This window comes from Plectropomus leopardus, chromosome 8 (genome assembly GCF_008729295.1).
Source record: "Plectropomus leopardus isolate mb chromosome 8, YSFRI_Pleo_2.0, whole genome shotgun sequence".
NCBI classification, from domain to species: domain Eukaryota; kingdom Metazoa; phylum Chordata; class Actinopteri; order Perciformes; family Serranidae; genus Plectropomus; species Plectropomus leopardus.
Window position 1 is genome coordinate 29,025,898 of NC_056470.1, and position 25,232 is coordinate 29,051,129.

At 39.4% G+C, this 25,232-nt stretch overlaps 1 protein-coding gene across 1 annotated transcript; it reads left to right on the plus strand.

Moving 5' to 3' along the window:
• Positions 1-600: 600 nt before the first annotated feature.
• On the plus strand, positions 601-17,774 carry dnmt3ba (DNA (cytosine-5-)-methyltransferase 3 beta, duplicate a). The gene is made up of 26 exons (XM_042491827.1): positions 601-669; positions 2,643-2,777; positions 3,384-3,529; positions 5,208-5,373; positions 5,492-7,155; positions 7,247-7,370; positions 7,477-7,533; positions 7,810-7,844; positions 8,215-8,346; positions 9,661-9,723; positions 9,850-9,999; positions 10,078-10,185; positions 10,504-10,633; positions 10,753-10,875; positions 11,031-11,075; positions 11,163-11,242; positions 11,395-11,507; positions 13,053-13,236; positions 14,112-14,196; positions 15,409-15,554; positions 15,730-15,820; positions 15,987-16,135; positions 16,233-16,318; positions 16,438-16,507; positions 17,238-17,356; positions 17,457-17,774. Exons 2-26 carry the CDS (start codon positions 2,654-2,656, stop codon positions 17,602-17,604), a joined length of 4,338 nt encoding a protein of 1,445 aa, XP_042347761.1. The 5' UTR covers positions 601-669; positions 2,643-2,653; the 3' UTR covers positions 17,605-17,774.
• The last annotated feature ends 7,458 nt before the right edge of the window (positions 17,775-25,232 follow it).

A 25,232-nucleotide genomic window follows, 5' to 3' on the forward strand; every position in this document is an offset into this window, starting at 1 on the left:
TTATGACTTTGTGCGGCTATAATGTCAGTTTGTGCTAACTAACTTAACGATACTCCTGTTCCAGTTGAAGGTATTTAGACGATACCCTTACATTTATCAATCAATTCTTATCACTATAAGTTTCCGAATTTATGCGCTATTCGTTTCGTTTACGAAAACCATCATGGCGGTCAGCAGTTACACCGGAAGCTAACTAGCTAATGTTAGCATGTTATTATTTGTTGACAAAGCAACACTCAGTGAGATATTAATGTTTTGTCTATTGTGCGGCGCTAGTATGGTATTATCGATTACTAACGATCAAACTGATTATCATCAGTGGGTTTGGTGATAGTTGTCAATTTAGACAATAAGCCGAAAATTCAGCTTGGTTAGCAGAATTTTATTTTCGCACAATAAAAACCATCGTGTTGTGTATTTCTTTTGCTGTGATGCGGCGCTCGCATTAACTTGGACTTTTTGGACACGCTGTGCTCTTTCCTTCGGGGTTGAAAGGTTTTTAATCCCGTGGCAGAATAGCTAGCAGTCCCACTACGGGACAGCCTCCTGCACCGGCCGTCCAATGGAGCACTTCGTACCGACGCGGACGTCACAAGGGCCGGAAAATGTGCTGTAGGACGAAGCACCAGAGTCAGGGGGAGCATCTACATCTATAAGGGACCCGGCGAGGTAAGTTATGCACGATCGATCTATTATGTAATGCTATACACAAAACCAAACGCTTATAATATATTGAGACTTTCCCCTGCAAATGCAGTGTGCGAATGATACGCGCATGATCACGTTGTTACAGTTTTATTGTCCTGGTTTGTTGTAAATCCAACCCTCACAACACAAAGACCGGCTCATACAAACCCACCGCGATAAAAGCAGATTGGATCGTGAGCCGGGGAGGTTTCGACTTACTAATAATGACTGCTGTTGACTTCAATTACTTTATTCGTTCCGGTTGTTGTAATAAGACTCGTGTGTGTGGATAATCAGCTGTAATTACACCTCATTAAACGGGTGTTTGCATGCATCACTTTTCACTACTTGCTTCAATATAATATTAAAACATAAAGATCGCTCCCCTCAAGTGAAACCAGGCTGTAGCCTCTGCACCATGCATGAAATGTTACAGGAAAAAACAGAAATTGTAACGCCGGTCGGCGTGGCAGTAACTGTGCCACTTGTGGTGTATTGTATTTATTTTTATTGCAAGCAAAGTTACACGATTGCTTAAGCTCAAGTTTCCTTTTCAGTGAAAGTTGTGGACCAGGAGAGGTTCGCGGCAAAATACTCCGCAACGCGAGATTTCATTATGCTTTCTATACATTGAGGAGGAAGGGGAGGAGATACAGCGGCAGCAGCATGGCTCATGTGTCTCGTAGCACTCAGCTACAGCTCAGCTCGGTGTCTAAATGTACACATGAAAAGAAAACAGTCAGATGCAACCGAAAGACGTAAATGTTAAAGACTATTTGTCAGAGAGCACTCATTCTTTATTCTTCACTGTCTAACAATAGGGGATTAAAACCCACCCACTGGCCCAGTCTCACCCCCCCTACCCCCACCCTGGAAGTCAGCCATGGGGTAGGGGTAAATACTAGCTTTGGCCATACTTACAGCCATGTTTTCTAATGAATAACAATGCGAGGGCTAGCTTTTGAGGTTTGGGAAGGGCATGCTTCACAGAAAGTGTTAAGGTGTAGATTAACATCTGTCTGCCAGTGTTGCATGAATGATATAGTTGGTGGAGATGTTGGCTCATACAACATCTGGTGTGGGGGGTGCAACTTTAAACATAGGATCTAACAAGGATGTATAACAGATAAACGGAATTATACAAAAAACTACCCTAGTGGTTAACAAGTTATTGAATTATGAAGTTAATAAGGTCTTTTTTTTTTACTCATAACTGCATCCACACTCTTGTCATTGAGGCAGTCCTGGTTTTACTAAACATAAATGCAACACCCAACAAATAATTGAATACTTAATCAAATATAATAAGATTATAAGGGTTAAAGTCCATATTTTTGGCATTCTGGGTTAAAGCGGCAACGTTTAATTTATTAATTTATCAGTTATTAGCTATTAAATTATTCACCAACTATCTTGCTCCATCCGTTTGAGTATTTTTTAGGGGAAGAAAGGAAAATGATCAGATTCCAGCTTCTTATATATGTATATTTTATGGTTTGTTTATACCTCTATGACAATAAACTTAATATCTTTGGTGTGTGGGCAGACATTTGAGGATGTCATCTTGGGCTTTGGGATATACTGATTGGTCTTTCTTCTTTATGATATTTTATAGATAAAAAATCAAATAATCAAGAAAATAATTGACAGATTTTGAAACAATGAAAGTAATTGAAGTGCGTGGACAGGGTGTGGTGGTATAAGGTAAAACCAATCACAGCGCATTGTGATGTAATTATAGTATTTGGGATCAAATTGCCAACGCTGTGACCAGTGGACAATCCGCTCTTCCTCCGAAGCCAAAGCCATCCAACAGAAAAAAATGTACAAAATGTTGAGATTTTATATTTGATATAGATGGAAATGTAAAAAAAATGAAGATGTTAACATGGGTTTACTATGATAATAATGCTGTTGTTCGTCAAATCATTAATTTAAGTTCCCTTTTTCCTTAGAGAGCTGCAAGATGGCAAACCCAGAGGTTGTGACTCCAGACTCCTACCATGATAAAAGCAGCCGCTTTTATGTGGTGACCTGGATCAACAACCTGCTGAAGACCAACTTCAAAGATGTGCGGCAGATGGGTTCAGGTGATTGATAATAACAATAACTTTATTTATGTAGCACCTGTTTAGTGGATATTGGTGTTTCCACTGTATGCATTTAGCAGCGTCAACGCTGGGTAAACACTGCATACTGTAGTACAAACTTTTGATACTTGACATGTATGTTCATATTTTCAGATATCAGCTTTATTTTTACTGTACGTAACTTAGCCTGTATTTGAGCTGTGCTAAGTAACTGCTATTTTGATGCAGCTCCCTCACATTGAAAGTTTTACACTGGCAAACTAGCAGGAGGCTTTTATTTTGAAGCAGCTATAGGAAATGCAGTTTATCTCTCGCTTAATTTCACTGTCAGAGAGTCAGTCGGGGAGCTTAAATATTTCTGGAAAGAATAGCAAAAGCAGAAACAGTGAGCTGTTAAATGAAGCCGCGTGGAAAAATGGCTGCACCACACCAGCACTGTTTTATTGGTCATAGCTACTCACTGCTGAGCTCCATGTAATATCTTCTCTGCTACTGAAAAGCAGCACAAGTGTGTTCTCCCATCTATTTGCACAGACATCACTTTCTGAACTGTTTTTTTTTTTTTTTTTGATGATGATGATGATGATGATGATGATGATCCTGTAGGGGCATGTCACTGTCAGATCATGGACTGGGTTATTCCTGGCTCTGTTGACATGACCAAGGTGAAGTTTGATGCACAAGGTGAGGACGACTTTAAGCACAACTTCAGTCTCCTCAGTGAGGCCTTCAGCAAGAGCGGCATCACAAAGGTATGTACCTTTTTTCTTGTACAGAAGCATTACAGTTTCTCATAGGGATATCTCTGCACCTTTGGATGGAGTCAGCCTCCTGTTCTCAGTCTTCATGCTAAGCTAAGCTACAATCATCTACAATTAAAATTCCATAATTTATTTATTATACTTCAACTGTGCAATAGGGTTTTTAAGGCACAATAGTTCTTTATATCACTGTCTTAACTGCAATATTTTGTGCAATATTTCAGCTACAGCCATCTTCTGTGCAATTATTCAAATGTGCAATATTCTTCCATCTCTTGAATATAGGCTATATTTAACATGTTACACAATGTATTTATTGCATATAACATTAGAGTTATTCTTGCTTATGTATATCTCTGTTCTTTAGTGTTGTAGCTGTGCACATATTTATATATATATATATATTTATACACATTACACAGTCAGCAAGTTATCCACATTATAATTGAAATATTCACATATTAGTGCTAAGTGTCCATTATTGTAGATCGCATTTATATTTTGCACTAACATATTTAACATACTATATACATACATTATATTTTATATTTAAATATATTTACATACTGCACAAATTGGTTACTATTAATGTATTTCTATATTTTACATTTCTATTTATATATCATGTGCTTGTACTTATTTCGACTTGCGATAATTCTCTGTGCTGGCATCAGAGCGACCGGTAACGAACCACAGTTTATCCCTGGGGATCATTAAAGTATCTCTGATTCTAAAATGGGCTCTGGAGCATTATACACTCCCACCTCGATTTTGTGATGATGCTATTCGAACAATAAATCCAAATTCAGCCAGTCTGAATTCTGCACAACCTTGAAATTTTGTCCAGTCGCCACAATTTTGACTCATTTCATTTTACAGCCGCACACAGCACACGTCACCCAACATTTATTGAGCTATTTTGGTGTCAAGAGCATCTTTCATAGTGTGGACATGCATCATTTTAAAAACACAACCAAATTTAACAGATCACTTTAGCACTCCGGACACAGATTATTGTATTTCATAATTGTTTAAGCTTTTTGACTTAACAAACTATAAAGTTTCACAACCGCTGTCAAGCCGTGAAAAGCACACCTGGCTCTCCCTCAGCTCAGCCGGTGCACGGTGGTCTCTCTCTTCAGTGTCTGCCTTATCTGTAAAGTAGCCTATTTCTTCCTGTAGACTACTGTCCTTACAATCCGGCCTGTTTCATCCTTATTGATCACACAGTTTCTAAATCTTCCTGACTGTCTGAGGAATATGACAAAGAAAACGTTGAACCATCTAAGATTTTTAAAAAAAACCCTTTTTTATGGCAATTTTGGCTCTGAAAATGCATCATATCATAATGTGCATCCCGTCTCATTCTAACTTAAAAAATTAACTCTCTAGAAGAAAATGCCCCAAACTATTGCAACTTGCATCGCAATTGTTTTTAAAAAAGCTGCCATGAAATCAGGCATTTCAGGTTGCAACATTCTCAAAACAGCCTGTGAAGTCCTGGAGGGACTGTTCTTATTTAGTGTAGAGGTGTGAGAGGGGTCTCGATCTGCTCAACACAAAAAGATGTTTACTTCTCAAAAAGTTACACTATATCCCTATCCTTATATTCAGTGTGGAAGTCATATTTACTTTCAAATTTTTTCATGTCTTCTTTGTCTTGGTTTAGACGATTCCAGTCGATGAGATAATAAAAGGGGATTCTAAAAGCAACTTTGAGATCCTGAAGTGGTTCAAAGCTTTCTACAACGCAAATGGAAAAAGTGAAGAATACGACCCTGTGAAAGCTCGGGACAGCCAGGAAATCAGCCCTACTTTTGTGCTTCCCAAATCATGTGAAGGTATCTCAATATTTTCTGTCTCTGTGAAAATAAAGTAGGGCTGCATGTTTTGTTTTGCTTATCACATTTACAGTAACTGTGCAGTAATAATTGTTTTCTCTTACTTTGTCAGGGGAACCTAAACTGGTATCAGACATGGAGACAGATAAGGTGGTCAGCACTGCACCTGCTAGAGAATTCCCTTTCTCTGAAAAGTGGAAGGACATTTTTGATTGGGTTGACCAGAGTCCTCTTGGAGAGCAATATACCTTCTGCCGCCCTTGCGATAGAAACCTGAAGACATTTCAGAAAGGCCTTTTTGAACTCAGGCGACATGTGGAAACCAACAAACACAAGAAAAGGGCACAAATTTCCAACGGTGTTTGCCCGGAGAGCAAACCCTCTGTTAACGGTGACCATGTGACTAGACGTTATGCACGCTGTAAACGCTCATTGCAATACTCCAAAGACATCAAATCTGTTTGCCAGCACACTCCTTACTGCGTGTACATTTATGGAGGGAAAACCCTCGGAAAGGATGATACTGCCTCTGTGGTCCTTGTCGGGTATTTTGATGTCGAAGCCTCCAGGCACTGTATCCGATTTCTGGATGCTCTTCAGTCAGTGGATGGTGCAGGGGATCAAACAGCACCAGCAGTGGCAGAAACCTTAAAGAAATTCGGGTTACACACAGATAATCTTGCCACCGTTTATTCTGACGATAATGTTGCAGCCTCAGAGCAGATCTGCTCGCAGCTCAGGGAACTCAACCCGAACATAGTCGCCTTAGGAGGGCTGTACGCCATCGCAGATGCAGCTTGTCATGCTGGGGTTAAGGAGCTCTCAAGTCAGGCTCAAGAGTTGATGGTAGATATCCATGCCTACTACTCCTCCTGCTCCACCAAGAATGACAACCTCAAGGCTCTTTTTGGCTCAGACACTGTGGACAGTTCATCATTTCATCTCAACACCAGCTGCCTTAAGCTCTGCCCATTAGTCACAAATATTTTGGAAAAATGGAGAGATCTCGTAACGTATTTTAAGTCTTGTGACAAAGACGACGACAAAGCCAAGTTAATCTGCTCCAAGCTGCTGGATCCCAAAGTCAGGGCAACATATATGTTCCTTGAACAAGCCTTAAAGCCTCTGCACAGTTTCCAAAATCACCTGCAGACGAAGGAGGGAGCTGCCCGAGCTGATATGCTGCTCATCCTGGAAGAAGCCAGTAGCCTGTTGAGCACTTATACCTCCTACTTCCTTCAGCCTGAAGCTGCTGTTCGCTTCCTGAAAGAAAGAGATGCAGAAATCCTGAAGGACAAGAATTTCCACCTGTCCAGTCCTGAACTCAGTCTGGGTGGAAAAGCTGTGGAAGACTTCCTGAGCGAGTCTGAGGCGGCAGAGGCTCTGCCGCTGTTTAAAGAGGAGGTGTTGTCTTTCTACGCCGCACTCACAGGTTGCATTGCAGAGAAGCTGCCTCTAAGTGATGAGGTGCTAAGGAGCATAGCTCAGCTGTTGAGCCCTCAGAGCAGAGTGAAGGTGACCAGGGAAGTGGTCGGGGAGCTTGGGACCAAGCTGAAAATCTGCAGCTCCCCTGAGGAGGTCAGCCAGCTCACAAGTGAATTCCTTGAGTATCAGAAGGCTGAGGAGGAAGACAAGGAAAACTCAGCCAAGATTTCACTTGAGAAACACTGGGCCGGTGTATTGAAGGACACCAAGCCAAACTCAATCTTCAGAAAGCTTGTTCTGACCCTGTTGTCGCTCCCCTGTCGTCCGCTCGACGCTCAGCAGGTTTGTAAGGTATGTAAATGGAGGAGGTGTACGAATTTGGCTGTGTTGAGATTTTGCGTCTTTAATTCTTTCTCTGCACTTGCTGTATTTCCTGTCTCAGGCTCTGGAGAGTGAAGACGATGCACTGTTCTCTGAGAATGAGGCCTTTACAGAGAGCGAGTTGGACATCACATCCGACAGTGTTCTCTCTGACAACCCCAGCAGCACCCCAGTCCACTTTGATGGTAAGAAGAAAGAAAGTTCATTAGTTAACTCAAACAAGTAAATTATGTTCACAAGAAATTAGTGCATTCTCTTACATGTTAGTCACTCTTAAATGCTATTTTCTAGAACGGTTGAACGGCTTCAATGTGAAGCCATGTGAAGTCCGTCTCACAAAGATCAGTGGTAAGTAACAATTTTTGTACTTTTTAAAAAAAACCTCTTCTCACAATCCTATTGGGCATCCCTGATTTTTGTACTTTTTATTTGCAGAATTTACACTATTTTTTAAAAAAATCTGTCATATCATCATGACAGTGTAATTTTACTTTTGTAATTTTTTAAGACTGAGTTTTAACATTTTCCAGTTTGCCAGTTTTAATTAACATGTCAGAATACAGTTATCATATCTCTGATCTCAACACAAGAACTTACTAAAATGCTTTCATTTTTCTTCCAAAGAACACGCTGTGGAGAATGGCATCCCGTGGAATGAGGTAAAAGATGTTCAGAAAAGAAGCAACGTTAAAAACAAAGGCTTTTAATGAAAAATTGCAGTTGCCTTTTCTGAATTCAAATGCTGCTTTCATGTCTGTTATTTGCCCAGAAATACAATCAGCTACACACAGAACTAGACTGAAAACACAGACACATATTTTTGCTGCATCATATTTTGCTCTTTTTGTTCCCTCTCATCGACTAAACAGTCCCTTTCCTCTTTATTCACCGCTTTATTCATTATGATCTTTATTCTAACATGATCACTGATGTGATAAGGTGCAGTTTTCCCCCACATGAAGGCATGTATGTGTGTTTGTTTTGGCATACATTTGCATGTGCATAATATATGAGTGTGTTGTCTCTCAGATTAGGGGAGGTTATGGCTGGGAGAGCAGCTTGCGCCAGAAGCCACAAGCCCGTACAGTGTTTCAGGCTGGTGCTAGCACCTGGTCCAGCCCTGTAGGTGATGTTAAGAGACGGGAGTCCCCAGATGAGGTGGTAGGTATACTTAAGAGTACTACCAGAATACCACATGGCTATGACCGACCTCTCTGCCCTCTGAAATACTGGAACAAAACAGAATAGCATTTGATCAAGTCGGAATCCTTTTGAATAAGGTCTAAAGCACCGAAGGAACCCTTTAAATGAACTTTGATTCATTTATTATGTTACACTAATAGGGATATTATATTTTGATAAAGTCTTGTATCAAAACACCCAACCAGCGCTGAGATCTCCCCGCTCATTTGCCGGCGAAAATCCATCCAAAAGATTTTCACTGACTTTTGGGCAGTTGCACAAACTACAGATTGTGCTTCTATTTTTGTATGGCCGCTATGACCACAAACACAAAGATTACAGAAGTTGATCAAAAGATAGAGCTGTCTCTCTCTCTCTCTCTCTCTCTCTCTCTCGCTCTCTCTCTCTCTCTCTCTCTCTCTCTCGCTCTCTCTCTCTCTCTCTCTCTCTCTCCCTCTTAAAATGAGATCAAATGTCAAACTTAGCAGTGGTGGTCAAATACAAACCAAGATCCTGTTTAATAGGTTTCCTACTTTTAGCCAAAAAATGTTTTCAGAAATAAATTTTGTTTTGCTGTTTAACTTTGATACAGGATTGTTTGTTACCGGCTGGCTTCGAAATTGTTATTCGGACAACAAACTCATAGTACATCACCCACCAGCGGGAGCGTTGACTGTTCTGGTGCGGCGCAGTGCTTTCATGTAGTTGTGGATTTTACCTCTTAAGCAAACACAAATTTTCAGCCCCCTTTCTGTTTTCTTTGGTCATGAAGAACCAATTTTAAAATTATTTGCATCTCTGCTGCATAAATGGCTTATTTTTTGAAGAAATCCTGGTTCCAGCACTGAATTTCTTTAACACAAAATGAAAGCATGTCTGCAAGAAGCATTTCCTGCGTGGACTGCTATTTTAACTTTGAGTTTAACACACCATCATTTCAGATTCATCATTCGCTTTGTCCATGTGGTGCCAAGTCAAAAAATCCTAATAATGCTGGCTCTCATTTTTTAAATCAATTTAGATGCTCTTTCTTGAAAAGATGTTTCGGATCAGTCATTATATTTCAGTTTACTAAACTGCTTTGAACAAAGTGAATATTCATGTCTTCACAGAATGAAGGACTCACCTGCTTCTTGTTTTTAACATATTCGCTCCTCCAAATCACTTGACAACAATTTCTTAAGTGATTGAGAAATTTGGAACTGCATAGTATTAAATGCAGTAATTTAACCTCAACTACTTGTTATTTTGACTTAAATGTTTGACTCTGTTTTAAATTTGTTTGACTCTAAGGCAGAAGAGACATCACCATCGAGTAAACTCACGCCAAGAGGACGACGGAAACAGGCCTACCAGGTAAAGGAACAGTTGTAGGAGGAAGCTCATAATAATTTGTGCAAATCAGACGTCAGATGATATTTTATTAGATGAAAATGCAGTTTCAAATATCAGTGCTTTTCTGTCTTGTCTTTTTTAATGCAGGATGGGAAAGGGTATCCAACAGGAGAGCTTGTGTGGGGGAAATTAAAGGGTTTCTCCTGGTGGCCTGGGATGGTGATGCCTTGGAAAACCAAGTCAGCTCCCCCGGCAATGCGGAGGGTGGAGTGGTTCGGAGACGGGATGTTCTCAGAGGTTAGTAAATGTGCTCAGCTGCACAAACACGTCACGTCTTGAACTGGATTTCTACATAATCCTTCCTTCCTGTTTCAGATCCATACGGAGGGTCTAATGCCGTTTCGTGCCTTCACTAAGTGCTTCTGCAAAAATTCCTTTGCCAGCTTGTCTGTCTACAAACAAGCCATCTACCAAATCATCGAGGTAAGTCTGCGTTTGTCTTTGCCCATCAGAGTCACAGCTGCCTTCAGTGTTAATTGGCATTATGTGTACCCAATCAGAAAGAGCTCTGAGACATTAATGTGACTGCAGTTAAATTAGCTCATTTTTCAACTCATTTATTTTATTGGCTATTGGATAAAAAATAAATAAAAATATATATATATATATGTACAGACTATGAATATCTTGCCAGTAATCGGTCAACCACAAAGATGTTTCATGCAACGTGGTGTTAGGCTGATAGCTCAGAAACTCTGTGAATGTGTGAACTCAGTGCCAGGAAATGTTTGTAATCTGCAGTTGGCAGGTGAGCGATGTGGGAAGTCTTTTGCTGAGGCAGAAGGAAATAAAGAAAAAGAGCTGAAGCTGATGATGGAATGGGCTTCTGAAGGATTTCTGCCAACAGGACCTGAAGGATTCGCACCTCCTGGTAAGTTCACAATTATAGACATTTACTTATTTGTTAATCACTAGATTTACAGAACGCCTCAGGGAGTGGCTTGTTCAGGCTGCGTTGCTTTATAGAATTTCTCGATTCCATTTTTTCAGGTCTTCAAGAGTCTAGTGTGCATCAAGATTCTGACTCTGCCGTATCTGACTACCACCCTCCAGCGAAAAGGAAATATGTTTTTAAAAACAAGGCAGTTGCATCTGCCGTCACCTACAACAGAGGTTTGTGTTATTTTTGTCCACATTTAGTCCGCAAACATGATGTCAAAGCAGCGTGAAAATAAAAGAAACCCCCTAGATTCAATCATAGTTTTTATGCTACTTTCATCATTATTTTTCCCTGTTTGTGATTTGTTGTATTTTATTTTACTTTACAGAAATAATGAGAGAAAAGATCAAAGGGAAAGGCAAAACTATTGAAGGTAGGTCTTGTTGTGAGAGTATTGAAGAGGTTTGTGATTTAAAATCTTTGAAATTTGTAATTTTGAGGCAACGGTTTGTTATTTCAGATTATTGTTTGTCTTGTGGATCGACTGAGATTGAAGTGCAGCACCCGTTGTTTGAAGGTGGTCTTTGTCTGAAATGCAAGGTAACCTAATAATCCAACAATCTATCTCTGTCTGCTGTACATGGTCTGCTTCCCTCCATCCCAGCCCAGTTTCTTAATGTCTAACCTCCATCTGAAACACAGCTGCTATTAACATCCTAAATGCTACAAAACGACCTTGTCACTGTTTGCAGGAGAACTTCACAGAGACCCTGTATCGCTACGACGAAGACGGCTACCAGTCATATTGCACCATATGCTGCGCCGGCTTAGAGGTCATTTTGTGTGGAAACTCCAGCTGCTGCAGGTAAACGCTGCTCACTCATTATAACAATGTTTATTTTTTGTCACTGTAACAGCATCTGCGTTTTTTTTTAGTATTTTGAATAGTGATACGCAAAACTCAATTAGCACGTCATTCAAGATTCCTTTTATTGTCATTTAGCGAAGACGTAAGAGATGCAGAACAGAATAAAATTACGAGCAATTATTGAGGCAGATTTCTTAAACACTTGAGAAAACTTGCTGAAAATGTTTGACTTTGACTGCCCATCACCATACAGACTCGTGTGAATAGCACCAGGTAGATCAAGGCAGACACTGTAGCCCCTTTAAGGACCCAGACACAACGAACCAACATCAAAGAATCTGGCAATGATGATGAAATTTTTGCGCTGACTTGGCCAAAATGTTTTGGTGTAATGGCCAAATATCACCTATGCTCTGCACCTGAATGAGAGGAAAAAACTCCACACCAGCCAGTGGTGGTAGTCTGTGTTAGTCCTTTAAAAGGGAAACAGGGAGACTAACAGGAAGGATTCAAGATGCAAGTTAGCCAGTTAGCACATTAACAAAACCTCAGTTGAGCTCAGCCTATGTAGCGGGCACAATCTACCAGGTGAGGTAGAGGTCGGTCTTGCACAGTAACAACACAACCCGATGTTGAAAAAACGAGGAAAATTTATGATGAGCCAGCAAACAGTTAGCAACAAATAGCAAACAATGCTGAAGAGCTCAACGGTTAAAAATAGTTGTTTTAATCTCACGCCTTCTTGACTGTAGCTGTTTGTTTATTTTCCTCACGTCTTGATTCTCTTCTCACCTTGTTGACCCATCAATCGAAGTGATTTCATTCACCAGTGGGTTCCGCCTGGTAACACCGATTCAGTATGTTGTCTCAGCCAAAAAAAACCAACAAGGTCTGACTAGTGTCAACAGTGCAGGACACTCCACACAAACCAGGGCGACACATGCTTACCAACGGCCTGACATCGACTGACGGCCAAACGTCGGCTTGGATTGTCAGAGCCCTTAAATAAGATCAAAACAGTTGCATCTCCCTAAAGTTCCTGTGGTTTCAATAATGCTTTGAGGAAGTCAACAGAAAGTGTATTGTGGTTATCAATTCAGTGATTTATGCTATGGTTACAACTTTAACCCTGTTTTTTTATCAAGCCAGTGAATTATTATAGTTTGGCAAATTGGCACCATTAAAAGCATCCTGGATTGGCTGCTAGCAGTTTCTGTTTGCAGTGTACCAATAAAATGTACAGACAACTTTCACCGGACGACTGTGATACTGAAGAAAACGTACAAATCTGATGATTCTCTGGCAGGTTATTGAGTTATAAAAAGTATTTTATTTGTTTTCATAAGTGGCATAAGGAATGTTGTTTTTGAACAACAGAAATAATGATCTTCGGTGAGTGTAAGTCATCCAATATAAAAATACTGTGTTTTGTATCTGTAGGTACGACTCTGAGAAAGAGTTTGCTCTACTTCATTATTGTTTCTGCACAGTTTCATTGTCTCATTTGGATGAACATTCCCTGGTGTTTTCTGTCTCTTCCAGATGTTTCTGTAAGGACTGTCTGGAAATCCTGGTGGGAACGGGAACCTTTGACAAGCTGAAAGATGTTGATCCCTGGAGCTGCTACATGTGCCAGCCGTCACTGTGTAAGGGAAACCTCAAACTCAGACCAGACTGGAGCGTCAAGGTTCAGGACTTCTTTGCCAACAACAGCGCCATGGAGTTTGTACGTACCACACTTAATTTTCTAAGTGCACAAAAGTAAACACACATACATATTGATGTTAATATGACAAGGCTAAGGGTAGTATTTTAAAAACAGAGATCTTAAAGTATAACCATGGCAGGATTGGCATAGCTAGCCTACTTACCAGTGAGTTAAAACCATCAGTGATTTGGGTTTCCAGCTGTTGAATAAAGAAGAGATCGTAGTATATTGAAAAAAGATGCGTTTCCAGACTCGATTCAAAATGGATTAATAGAGCTTCCTTTCTGGATGTGAAGTAGGAACTAATTCCATACTCAACCACCAAAAGAATTCTGATTCAATCAAGAAATGGTTATGTAACGGGTATCAAGGGAACGTAAAAGGCATGATATTGGGTTATGAGACTTGAGATATTGACTGTGCAGCATGTGCCTATACAATGGTTTGTATGATATCCTACAAAGTAGTGCCCCACAAATCTTGTTAAGTACCTTTTGCAAAGTTATGTTCTTAGCGTAAAGTTATGAAGGTTATTGCCATCAAGGTTAATAAAAAAATCTGCAAAAAGCAATGTATTTTTTTCATGTATCTACATATACTGTATATATTCTCCTAAATCAGGGAATTTAAAGTATATGTGTTTGATAAATAGCATGTAACATGTAGTTATGTTGATCGAATAATTGATTCAAAATTGTTGCAGCTATTAAAATTATTCATCTGAATTGCAACGAAAGGGCAAAACATCACATCTGGTGATTTGCTGTGTTTCTCCACATTGTAAATACATAAAGAAACAGCTTTGTGATAGTTGTCTGTTGCAAAATATGCTGTAATATAATTGGTGCACCTGTACTCAAAGTTGTGTTTTGTTTTTTTTTTTTTAATCACAGGAGCCTCACAGAGTTTACCCCTCCATTCCTGCTGACCAGCGCAGACCAATCAGGGTGCTTTCGCTTTTTGATGGCATTGCAACAGGTTGGTTCATTATTTTATGTGACAATCTTGTGATTTAGACAAACTAATCCAGTCTCTGTAAGATTTTGTCCATAGCTTGTATAAAAGAGGGTAACAAAGTGGTTTCACTCTCTCGACAGAATATCATCACCTCTGGCTCAAAAAATAAATAAATAAGATGGTAATGACTAAAATGTTAAACATGAGGCCACAATGGGTGACGTCCAAGCCCCCAGGAAGTGTGCTAGGCTCTGATGTGAATTTTATATAGTGGTCAAAAGTGGAATTACACCGTCTGGGACAGTCACATGATGCCCACTGGCCCAGAAGACTTTTCCCCATTGACTTACATCAGGAAAGAGACATCTGTAAATGAGTTTTTAAAAAAATGTGAGCGTAAAAACCTTTGCGAAATATCCAGGTTTAAGATGTCCAGTTTGATAAAATTTGGAAAGTTTAAAAGACCAGCATGATTAAATTTTTTAAACTGCCATTTAAGCTAGCGAAGTGCAAAACTGGAAGTCAGTCACCAATGAGAACTTCTCATAGGAATGAACTGGGGCTTGTCTCCATGGTTGTATCCGGACTTAATTTGTCCTTATTCCTGTTACATCTTCTTTAGTTGAAGTATGAGTTGATTAAAATCAACAGTTACTATGAAGAATCCAGCCGGTTACTTGTGCATGTTGCTGCTGATGGCATCATTCAATTCCTGTAGGACATTTTTTGAATTTGCATCAGTCTTGTGTCCTTATGGCTCCCATCAAGGTCAGCCCATCCACTGCAATACTCTAACTTGATCCAGGATGTTAGGGGTTAACCATGTCTCTGTGAAGATACGCAGAGCAGTCTCTGATTTCCTGCTGCTGAGTGAGCCTCAATCGCATCTCATCCACTTCACTCTCCTGCGACCATTATTAGTCACAAGAAGGTTTGGTAGAAGAACAGCTCCCGGCCCAAGTCAGGTCAGCCTCACCCTGATGCTGGCTCTCCTCCCTCTCTTTGTCTGGCGCTTTCAGCTATAATATAATAATACATCCCTATTGATGTCACAGTGGTATGTCCACTTTTTTATACAGTCTGTAGTGTATACATACTACTGAGGAGGGGCCTTTGAAAGCTGCAGACAGTTACCTGAACAATGTGTTCCATTTAAATTGAGTTTACACAGCATGAAATATGTGTACGGTTCTTATCAGTAACCTGGTTCTGTCCACTGTTGAATCATGACAGGATACCTGGTACTCAAAGACCTGGGCTTCAAGATTGAGCGCTACATTGCCTCAGAGATTTGTGACGATTCGATTGCTGTGGGGATGGTCAAGCACGCGGGAAAGATTGAATATGTCAACGATGTTCGTACCATCACAAGGAAACATGTGAGTACAAGTTGTATGATTACTGCTACAGTTTATCCGTGTTTGCTGCACCGAACACTGAAACCAATCTGGATCCAACCTTTGACTCATTTAGTTCATGAAGCTTGTGTCAAACCAAAGAGGAAAAAAACGTTGTGAAAAATACAAACTTGAACTCTGTGGTTGTGTGTTGCAGTTGGCTGAGTGGGGTCCAATTGATCTTCTGATTGGAGGCAGTCCCTGTAACGACCTGTCAATGGTCAACCCTCTTCGAAAGGGATTATTTGGTATGCAGCCTCCAAACGTCTTTCAAAGGCATTTTGTTAGCTGTTCATGCTGAATGATAAACAAGCAGTTCCTGATAAAATACTGGCAATATTAAGATTTCAGCATCCTTTACACATGTTCACTCTTCATCCTTCATAAACCTCTGTTTCTCTGTCTGTCCTGCAGAGGGCACTGGAAGGCTCTTTTTTGAGTTCTACCGCCTTCTGACCCTGTTGAAGCCGAAGGAGGATGATGACCGTCCATTCTTCTGGTTGTTTGAGAATGTGGTTTTCATGAGTGCTCACGACAAGTCAGATATCTGCAGATTCCTTGAGGTGATTATATTCGATTATCTGTGAAAGTCTCCTGTCAGTCCAATGGCAGGAAAAAGTCATATTGCTCATGATTTGTGTCCTCTTTCTTCTTCTTCAGTGTAATCCGATTCTCATCGACGCAGTGAAAGTCAGTCCTGCTCACAGAGCGCGCTACTTTTGGGGGAACGTTCCTGGCATGAACAGGTTCATACTAATCCACTATAATATTCCTTTTTATAATGCATATTCTCACTCTTAACACCAAAAATGTTCTCCTCAAAACAAAGTGTTGAGTTTCCATGCCTGTCTGCGTTTCTCTTTAGACCTCTCGCCTCGTCTCTGGATGATAAAGTGGGTCTTCAGGACTGTTTGGAACTTGGACGTGTGGCAAAGGTAGAAGCATTTAGTTTATTCAGTCTAAGATCGATGACGACGGCTCAGGAGGTAGAGCTGGTCGTCCATTAATCGCAGAGTTGGTGGTTCATGCTCTGACTCATCCAGTCCACTCATCAAAGTGTCCAAGGACACTTTGATGAGTGGACGGGTGAGTGAATTTACTCGTGGCATCTAAGTGCAGTCCATTTAACCTGAAGTGACTATACTCTGTTGATGTTTGCTGTTGTTGAAGCAGCAACATAACCTGGAGAGCAAGGTATCTGCAAGTATTGAAAAGTCTTTGAAATAATAAAATTTCATCAACAACGGGCATGAGAAGGTGTTTTTAAATATACATAACATAAGTCTTAGATATTTTCTACTACGGGCAGTAATGTCCATAGTAGTACACTGTTATGTTGCTATTATGTGGCAACATAATAGTGTACTATATATAAGGTATAAATATAGGTTTCTGATTTCAGTAGAAATCAGCATGTTGGCTGATTCCGATATTTCATTTTAAAGCCAATATCTGCTGATACAGATGACGTGCAGATATCATCGCTCATCTCTAGATGTAGTATGATAAATTGTTTTAGGCCACATTACCCCAACTGGTTTTCATACATTGTCCAGTTTGAAACAGGTATTAAATTGCATTCTTTGTGGTATTAAAAGGATCTAAAAAAGTTTTGGAGAGCCCTGCAGAAACACCCTGATTCTGTATTGTCGTCTCTTCCTGCAGTTTGAAAAAGTCCGCACCATCACAACAAAGAGCAACTCGATAAGACAGGGGAAGTCTGGGCCACTTCCTGTCACCATGAACGGCAAGGAGGACTACCTGTGGTGCACCGAAATGGAACAGTAAGCAATTCTGGAAATTATGTTTTTGCAGGACACTTCTGGGTTATGACCACATACGTACTTTGTAACTAACATCATTTTTCATGGTGGACTCTTTCAGGATCTTTGGCTTCCCCAAACACTACACAGATGTGAACAACATGGGCCGGAATCAGAGGCAGAAAGTCCTGGGTCGCTCCTGGAGCGTCCCTGTTATCCGTCACCTCTTCGCTCCGCTGAAGGATTATTTTGAATGTGAAAAACTGTGAACTGAGCAGCAGCGGTAAACCTACTGCCTCATCCCACCCTGCATTCCTAGGTAGTTCAAACTCTCTTGTCTTTTTTCAAAGACTTAATTAACTACTTTGACTTTTAGAAGTGTTTACTCATGAGCTATTTTAATCCTGTGAGTCGTCAGTCATCTCTGATCCACTATCACCAGCAGGCACTTTTCAATTTGTTTTTTTCTAGATTTCCTCTGATAAATAATGGTGCTGTGATCAAACAGTAATGTTGCTCAGAACATGGGCCTGAATCACGACGCGAGATTAGACGGTTAGCCAGCTGTCTTTGGGCTCGACTCAGGTTTTCCAGTATCATGAAACTGTTTCACCTTAAATCAGAGTACATCACCATGTTATCCTGCTAACTGCGTCATTACTGAACAGTCAGCTCAGTGGAAAAAATGAGTAATACCTACAGATTCCTGACATGACACTCAAGTTCTTTTCACAATAGAGATCCCGTGATGGGACTGCAGCAACGTCCCATGATTTTGTTAGCTTTGCTTTTTTTACACAGAGCCAAACGACAGCAAAGTGCCGCCCCGGTGAGTGATTTTAGACCGCATGTTGGCGTTCTAGAAGCAAACAGGGTCAGTCTCTTGTGCGACTCATAACATGTGTCGGCAGTGCTCTATAAACAAAAGCAATAGCATAACGTGGTAATGACAGTTATTTACTGACCTGTTACACGGTGGCTGATCTCAAGCTGTTTGCAGCGTAAGTAGCTCCTGGACCTGATTGTCTCCCCAGTTTGCAGAGATTTTTGGCCGCAGTTCTTCTTCTTTGAGTTAGCTGGTAACTCCTGCTAGCTGCATTTTCAATCGGTGTTGCACACTTAACACCAACGCCGTCAACATGTCACACCCATTCCATCCTTTTACATGGACGTCAATTTGCCGCTGTTACTACCTCTGTTGCCAGTTTAAAGGCGGGACAACTCTGCCTCCAAATTGTACAATCTTACCTTTTACACAGGACTTTCTGCGTGACATTCCTGCTTTGAACAGGCAGTGAAAAGGGGCCGACTGCGTTTCAATAAAACTATAAAGTTGCAATAGAGACGTTTTTATAGATAAGTAGAATCACTGCCTATCATAATTATTACAATGATCAATAACAATTTATCTAAGCGGTAGGAAGTGTTTCACTTTAACTCTTTTTAATTAGATCATTGATCGAAAATAGTTTGTTTATCATTAGACAGAATACCTTTATACTTATACCTAAACTTATTTATGCTTTTCATATTTGGATATAATTACTAATATTTCTATAATTTCTTACTTGATTCTTTTTGTTTAATAATGATACATGAATATTTTTATATTGATAACCAGCCTCATGATACTGGTCATTCAGGATCACCATGTTAGCAACCCATTGAGAGCCGTCCAACTTGCTTCATGGTTCAGGCCTCAAGTCTCTACCTCAACACCGATTTTACTGGTTAAAAATTTGCAGTTACACTTTTTTATCCCATGTTTAATTTATGAATATGAAATCTTGCTACATGATCTGTATTTTCTATTGTTTTATTGCATAATCTTACCAAGGGTTTTAAGTCTGATCTATTTGTCTTCCTCTTTAGTTGTGATTAATTTTAATAATGTTTTTCCTAGGTGATTTTTTTAATCTGCGTTTTTAATAGGTTTTTTATCCAAATACATTCAGCTGACTGTAGTGCACCAGTGATTTTGTCCAAAATTACTTCACTGGTTTTGCATTGGTGCTAACATTTTTATCTGTTTTACACTGCTATTTATACCAAAAAATATGTTCTGTCTGCTCACTGAGAACAAACATGATTGTTTTTAATATTTCAGTGTCTTCAATATTACTGTAATAAGGAAGAGACGGCAGATGTCTTCTAGATGTCTACCTTAAAGGATCATTACAATGGTTTTGCACATTTCCTTCTAAAACAGTGTGTACACTATAAAAACAAAAAAGATTAAGTGTACCTAACAGCGTACTCTAACTTACAGCCAACGCACGCTGCTTTGTTTAAGTACTAAAGTTTAACAGCTTTTATTGGCCTTTTATTTAAAAACAAAAAAAGACCTACATGTATCTTCCTGAGGGTCAAACAGTGAATACTGGAAGAACAAGATACTAATTAGTAATCCTGTACACACAGGAATTATTTTTCTTTTATTAGTTAGTTTTATAAGCAACATATGACAAATCAAAAAAGCCCCAATGAAGAGGGCAGAATGTAAAAAAAATAAATAAATAAAAACAAAGAAAGAAAGAAAGCCAAAAAATTAAATAGAAATTACAAAAATCTAAGTCAATAACAATGATAAAGACAATTAAATAATATAATATTTTCTTTTAATTAAAAGGGAAAAAAATGCAAAAAAAAAAAAAATCATGTAAAAACAAAGAGGGCGGTTTAACAACATCAATGACCACACCTTTCCCCACATGACCATTTTTTCGATCACGTTTCAGTGGTGATGACAGCCCTTGAACTTTTCATTTAAACAAAGCAGTGAGCCTCAAACTGGACAGAAGTCCACCTGAGTGTCAGAAGCACCTGCTCTGTGTTTCATCACTGTCAGATCCAACCGGTGCTTCCTTAAATGTTTCACTTTAATCTTGGATTCTGGATTTGGATTTTTGACTGTTGTTTGTACAAAAACAGTCACCTTATGATGGAAAGAAATCATTACATGCGAAAGAAGAATTAGTGTTTTGCTAACAGCAGAAATGTTTATGTAGCATACACGCTAAAAAAACACTAATATGGTCCTTTAAATCTCAGCGAGACATGAACCATTAGTTTGCATGAGTGCTTTTATTTTCAGAATATTTGATTTTTTTTTTTTTTTATTAAAACTTTTTTAAAAATTCCTTTAAAACGTTGACAGCACTGTTGAGGTGTCCGTACACTACAATCCTGTGCTCATCTGTGTTTTTATTGTTCAAATGGATCATGTTACCTTTACTGAAAGTTAAAGGAGCTCTATACAATATTCAACATGCATCAGAGATTGTCTGCACACGGCTCTCACCAGGGAGGTGGCTCAGCTGACTGCTAACAGCTAATGGTGCTAGCAGCATGAATGCTGCTCACATCATAAACAGTGCTAACAATGGCAGTAGTGCTTTAAGTGCTAACAGTGTTAACCTGAGCGGGAACCAGCAGATGGGCACTACTCCCCCACTACGATGCTGTCCCGATATCAATGCTAACTGCTGTACGATCACAATGTAGAGCGACTGCAATTAGCCAGCCAGTGGAATACACACACAAAACTTTTGTTTGCACTGACATGCATGTGCGGCTGGACTGCTGCCATATCAAACCACAGACACGTATCGCAACTTTATTCACTGGATGCAATTACTCCACTCGTCTTCACATACTTACGAGTAGTTTGCTGCTATATTTAAGCTCTGAATGTCGTATACAGCTCCTTTAAGTTGTTGGTGCTGCCTTCACTAGGCGGGTTTCCATAACAGATTTGTGTTAAACTTTAAGCAATATTTTCGAAATGTCGATAAAACACAATTGTGAGATGACTGCGTTTTCATTGAGTGATGTTCTGCGACTTCTCCTCTCGGAGTTAACATTTCAAGAAGCATGGCGATGGATGTTTGAAACATTAGCAGGTTTATTTCCATTGCAGCCAGCGCAATCGCCATCATTATTTTCAATTGAATGCGGCGTAGTCCTGTTATGTGAGCGATAATGGAAAGGCGAGCCCGTTATACGTGGAAGCGGCCACGTATGAGGGATTTCTGGGAGGTGATAGTCCACGATTTCACAGAGGAATTGTGGATTCATAACTTGCGGTTGATCCGATCAACTTTTGAAGCGTTATGTGATGCAATAACACCTCTTGTAGCTCCTGCTGCATCATGCCCAAAGGAGCCAGTTCCTACCCTCAAGCACATAACCATAGCACCATGTGACCTATAAAAGCAAAAAAAAAGTGTTTCTGTTGCAGTTTTGCAAAATAAGGCTTTGTCGAATCTCCTGAAATACCACCTCATGTGAGCGTAAAAACTTTTCTGCGATAATTGGGAGGTTTTTTTTAAATTGATGTGTTTCCATTGGGTGTTTTTTATATTTCCAATTTTAATTTGCGCAATTTGAGGTTTAATGGAAACCCGCCTACCGTTGGTTCCCCTTTTGTTGACCACACATCACTGTACTGTATCTGTTCACTGCTTGTCGTGCAGTTTGCATGATGGATGTGGTCGACATCTTTACCTCAGCGATTGTTTGGGACTTTTGATGCCTGACGGTGCTTCGCTAATGGTGCTAACTTTGCTTGTACAGTTATGATTTTTGTTTTGTTTATTTGTTTCGTTGGGTTTTTTTTACCTCTGCTTTTTACTGGCAGCAGCTAAACATGAAGATTTCTTAGGCTCTTGTTGTGCTGTGTGTTGATTGTTTTTTGTGAAATGGAAAAAATAATGTAGTCAAATATTAGTGTGATGTGATCTTCTACCTGGTGAAAACAAATGGCATGTTAGGACACAATTAATAAAATTGTAAGTGGGATTTTATACTCGGGCACAATTGAACAGGTCTTGTCTGTTTTTTGGGGCATCATGTTTTTTTCTTCAAATTTTCCAGGTCCTAAATTTTTCTTAAAAAAAAAACAATTTCCTGAGATGAAACATGTAACTTGACTTGTTTGATTGCCTTATTCATGATTAATTAAACACATAATTGTTAGGATGGAGTAATAAAGAAATATATTATTCCTATCACGTAGTTATTAGGAAATTAAGAGTCACCTGGAGTTAAGTTGTGCTTCAAAATCAGCAAGTGGAGTAAAATCTGAGCTGCGTTACTTCTGCTTTTTTGTTTTAAATGTCAAGTTATTTTACATGCTACAATTGAAAACACCTTTATTTCACCACAAGAGGTCAACATTGTTCTTTATAATGCTGCAGTAAATCATTTGGGACGTGCTGGGAGAGAATAGCTTGCTGTGGTGCTTCACCCTCCAGCTGTTTGAGATAAAAGTGTAGATATTGCGGCAACAATAGTTTATTTATCCGACCAGGATAAATAAGCCAATATTAACCCTAATGGCCCACTTTAATATTACACACACTTGTATCGCACTTGTTTCTACTTTCATTAATCGTTAATTTTTTAACCAACATCGGTCCTATATATACTCTTTTCTCCCTTTTTTGCTTTTTTTCAGCTAATTTTCTTGTAACTCCTCACTCATTTCTTGCTAAATTTTGGGTAATTTCAAGTTGCTTATGGGCTTCTTCCCATGTTTCTGAAAGGAATTAAGCCAATTTGCTGTGTTTTTAAGGGTTAAAGGTGTTTTAGTATTAAGTACAATATTTCCCTCTTAATTATTGTAGTTTAGAAGTAAAAAAAAAACTGCATAAACTGGAAATACTCAAGTAAACTATAAGTAACTTATTTTAAGGTGGAATTTATGAGTCTTCTACTTTGTCTTTAAAATCTCTGTCTGTTCTTGTGATGATAATAATGAAATGTCATGTAGTTGGAATTTTTGCTCTTTATTTTAAAAATATTGATTTATTTCATGTCCACAGTTGCTATTGAGAGTGAGCGGTTTCCCAGGGTTTCAGCCTCCTCTCCATCTGAGACGGAGTGGGACTCTGGTTGGTTGGTTTTACATCTATTGTTTTCGCTCCAGGTACTTCTTTTCCCTCCTGAACCAGTCGCATCACCTCTGCAAAGGAAAGCTGCTTCACTTCTGTCTCTGCAGATGTTGCTGCTGTCTGGTTTCTACTGATTTCAGAGTCTGGATGTTTCCTCTGGTCCAGCTGCTCAACGCCACAGTCCACTGGAGTCACGCGGGGAGAGGCAGAGCTCCACTGCTTGTAGTTGGTCCGATCTATGGGCTCCACAAACCTGGAGACGACAGGCAAGTATTCATTTTCTGTGAAATCGTAACATTGCTTAGGGTAGTGGTTTACAACTGTGTAAAAAACAAAACAAAAAAAAACTCTAAACCTGTTGAGGATTGACTTTAAAAGGCATGTTTTCTTTAAAATCACACCTTTATCCTGGCCAGAAGCTGTTAAAACTGAAATTATTGTTGAACTTTCTGATTTCTGTCTTTTAACATGTCATTTTTAGGGAGGCTTTACATTTTGCGTAAGAAATTAGCTGTTTGTTTTGGTGTTTTGGTTCTAACTCCTGTGCTGTTTGCCTGTTGTTTGGGCTCCAATACTACCTACATTTGGTGTGAATATAAAGAAATGTGGTTGTTTATGGTGAAGGGAGGCTCATGCATTTTTCCCTAGTCACTCAGTGAGGCTCAAGGAAAAATATTTGTAGCTTCGGGGAAGATAAATAATAATAAAAAAGGTCACACTCCAGCAACACCCACTCCTCTTAAAAACAAAGTACAGTCCCTTGTACCTCCACTCCACTGTAGTTCAGCGATAATTATTATTCTTTTTACTCCACAAGCTGCAGTTATTAAATTACAAAGGGCTTACACATGAAAAAAAGAAACTTTTTAGCAAAAAATGTATATGCTGGATAAACATTTATTGTGTCTCTCCACATCTTTACGCCGTGCACGAATGCCTTCTTTTTGGCATATTTTTCGACAAAGTGGGTCAGCAAAACCATTCAGACAAATTTGAGGGCAACATTTGTTTTCAGTCTTTTCAGCTTCATTGCTCAGTTTAAAACATTTGTTAGAAAAGTAAACAAAAACTAATCAGATGTAATAAGTTACATTACTTTAATGAAGTAATTAAATTAGTTTTGTAACATAATATTTTATCAGGTTATTTTGTAATCTTAAACCTATTACATTTCAAAAGTAACTTTCCCAACACTGTAGCAAGGGTAAAGCTACTAGAGCAACAAGTCATATGAATAAAACCGGGCAAAGCGCCACCTGCTGGAAACAAAAAAAAGTTATTAATACTGAGAAATTTAATTATTTAATAATGGATTACATTTTTTTTAAAAAAAATCTTCGATTGCAGCTGTTGTATATCATTATAAAGTGTCTGGACAGAAAAACTCATGGATGTATTGGAATAACTATCTCGCGTGAGCGCGCTGCTCGCGGGATAACAACAATGCGCATGCCCGTTGACCCACTTTAATGTGATTGGCTGACTGGTGACGTCACTTGTTTGAAGTCGGCAGCCGTTGGATTTTGAGCGTTAGTTTATTTCGACATAGCTCAGCTGTTGCCGTCATGAATTAAGTTTACTATCGTCTACCGCACAAATGCAAAAGTCTGACTGTTGAGTGAAAACATGAGATTAAACACGCGGGTGCCAAAAGGCCGGGGGATGATGTTATAAACCAAACTTTTGCTTAAAATAACCGGATTTAACCCGAAATGGTACTCCGGGGGGAAATGGCTAACTGCTAGCTTGTCAGAAAAACGCGTCTTTGCTCTCTGTGTTGCTCAGAGATGATTCCAGATCAAGAAAAGGCATTTTTCTGAGAGGATTACCAAATATTAAAGTGGCAAAGACAATCTGGGGAAATTGGACAAACATAGCAACCCAAACTACAAACTGAGGAGAACAGGTATGTGCTCAGCCGTGATATCACCTGTGTGGATAATTTGACATAAAATAGTGCAAATTTATTGTTAGTCTGTCTAATGTAGTTGCATTTTCCACCT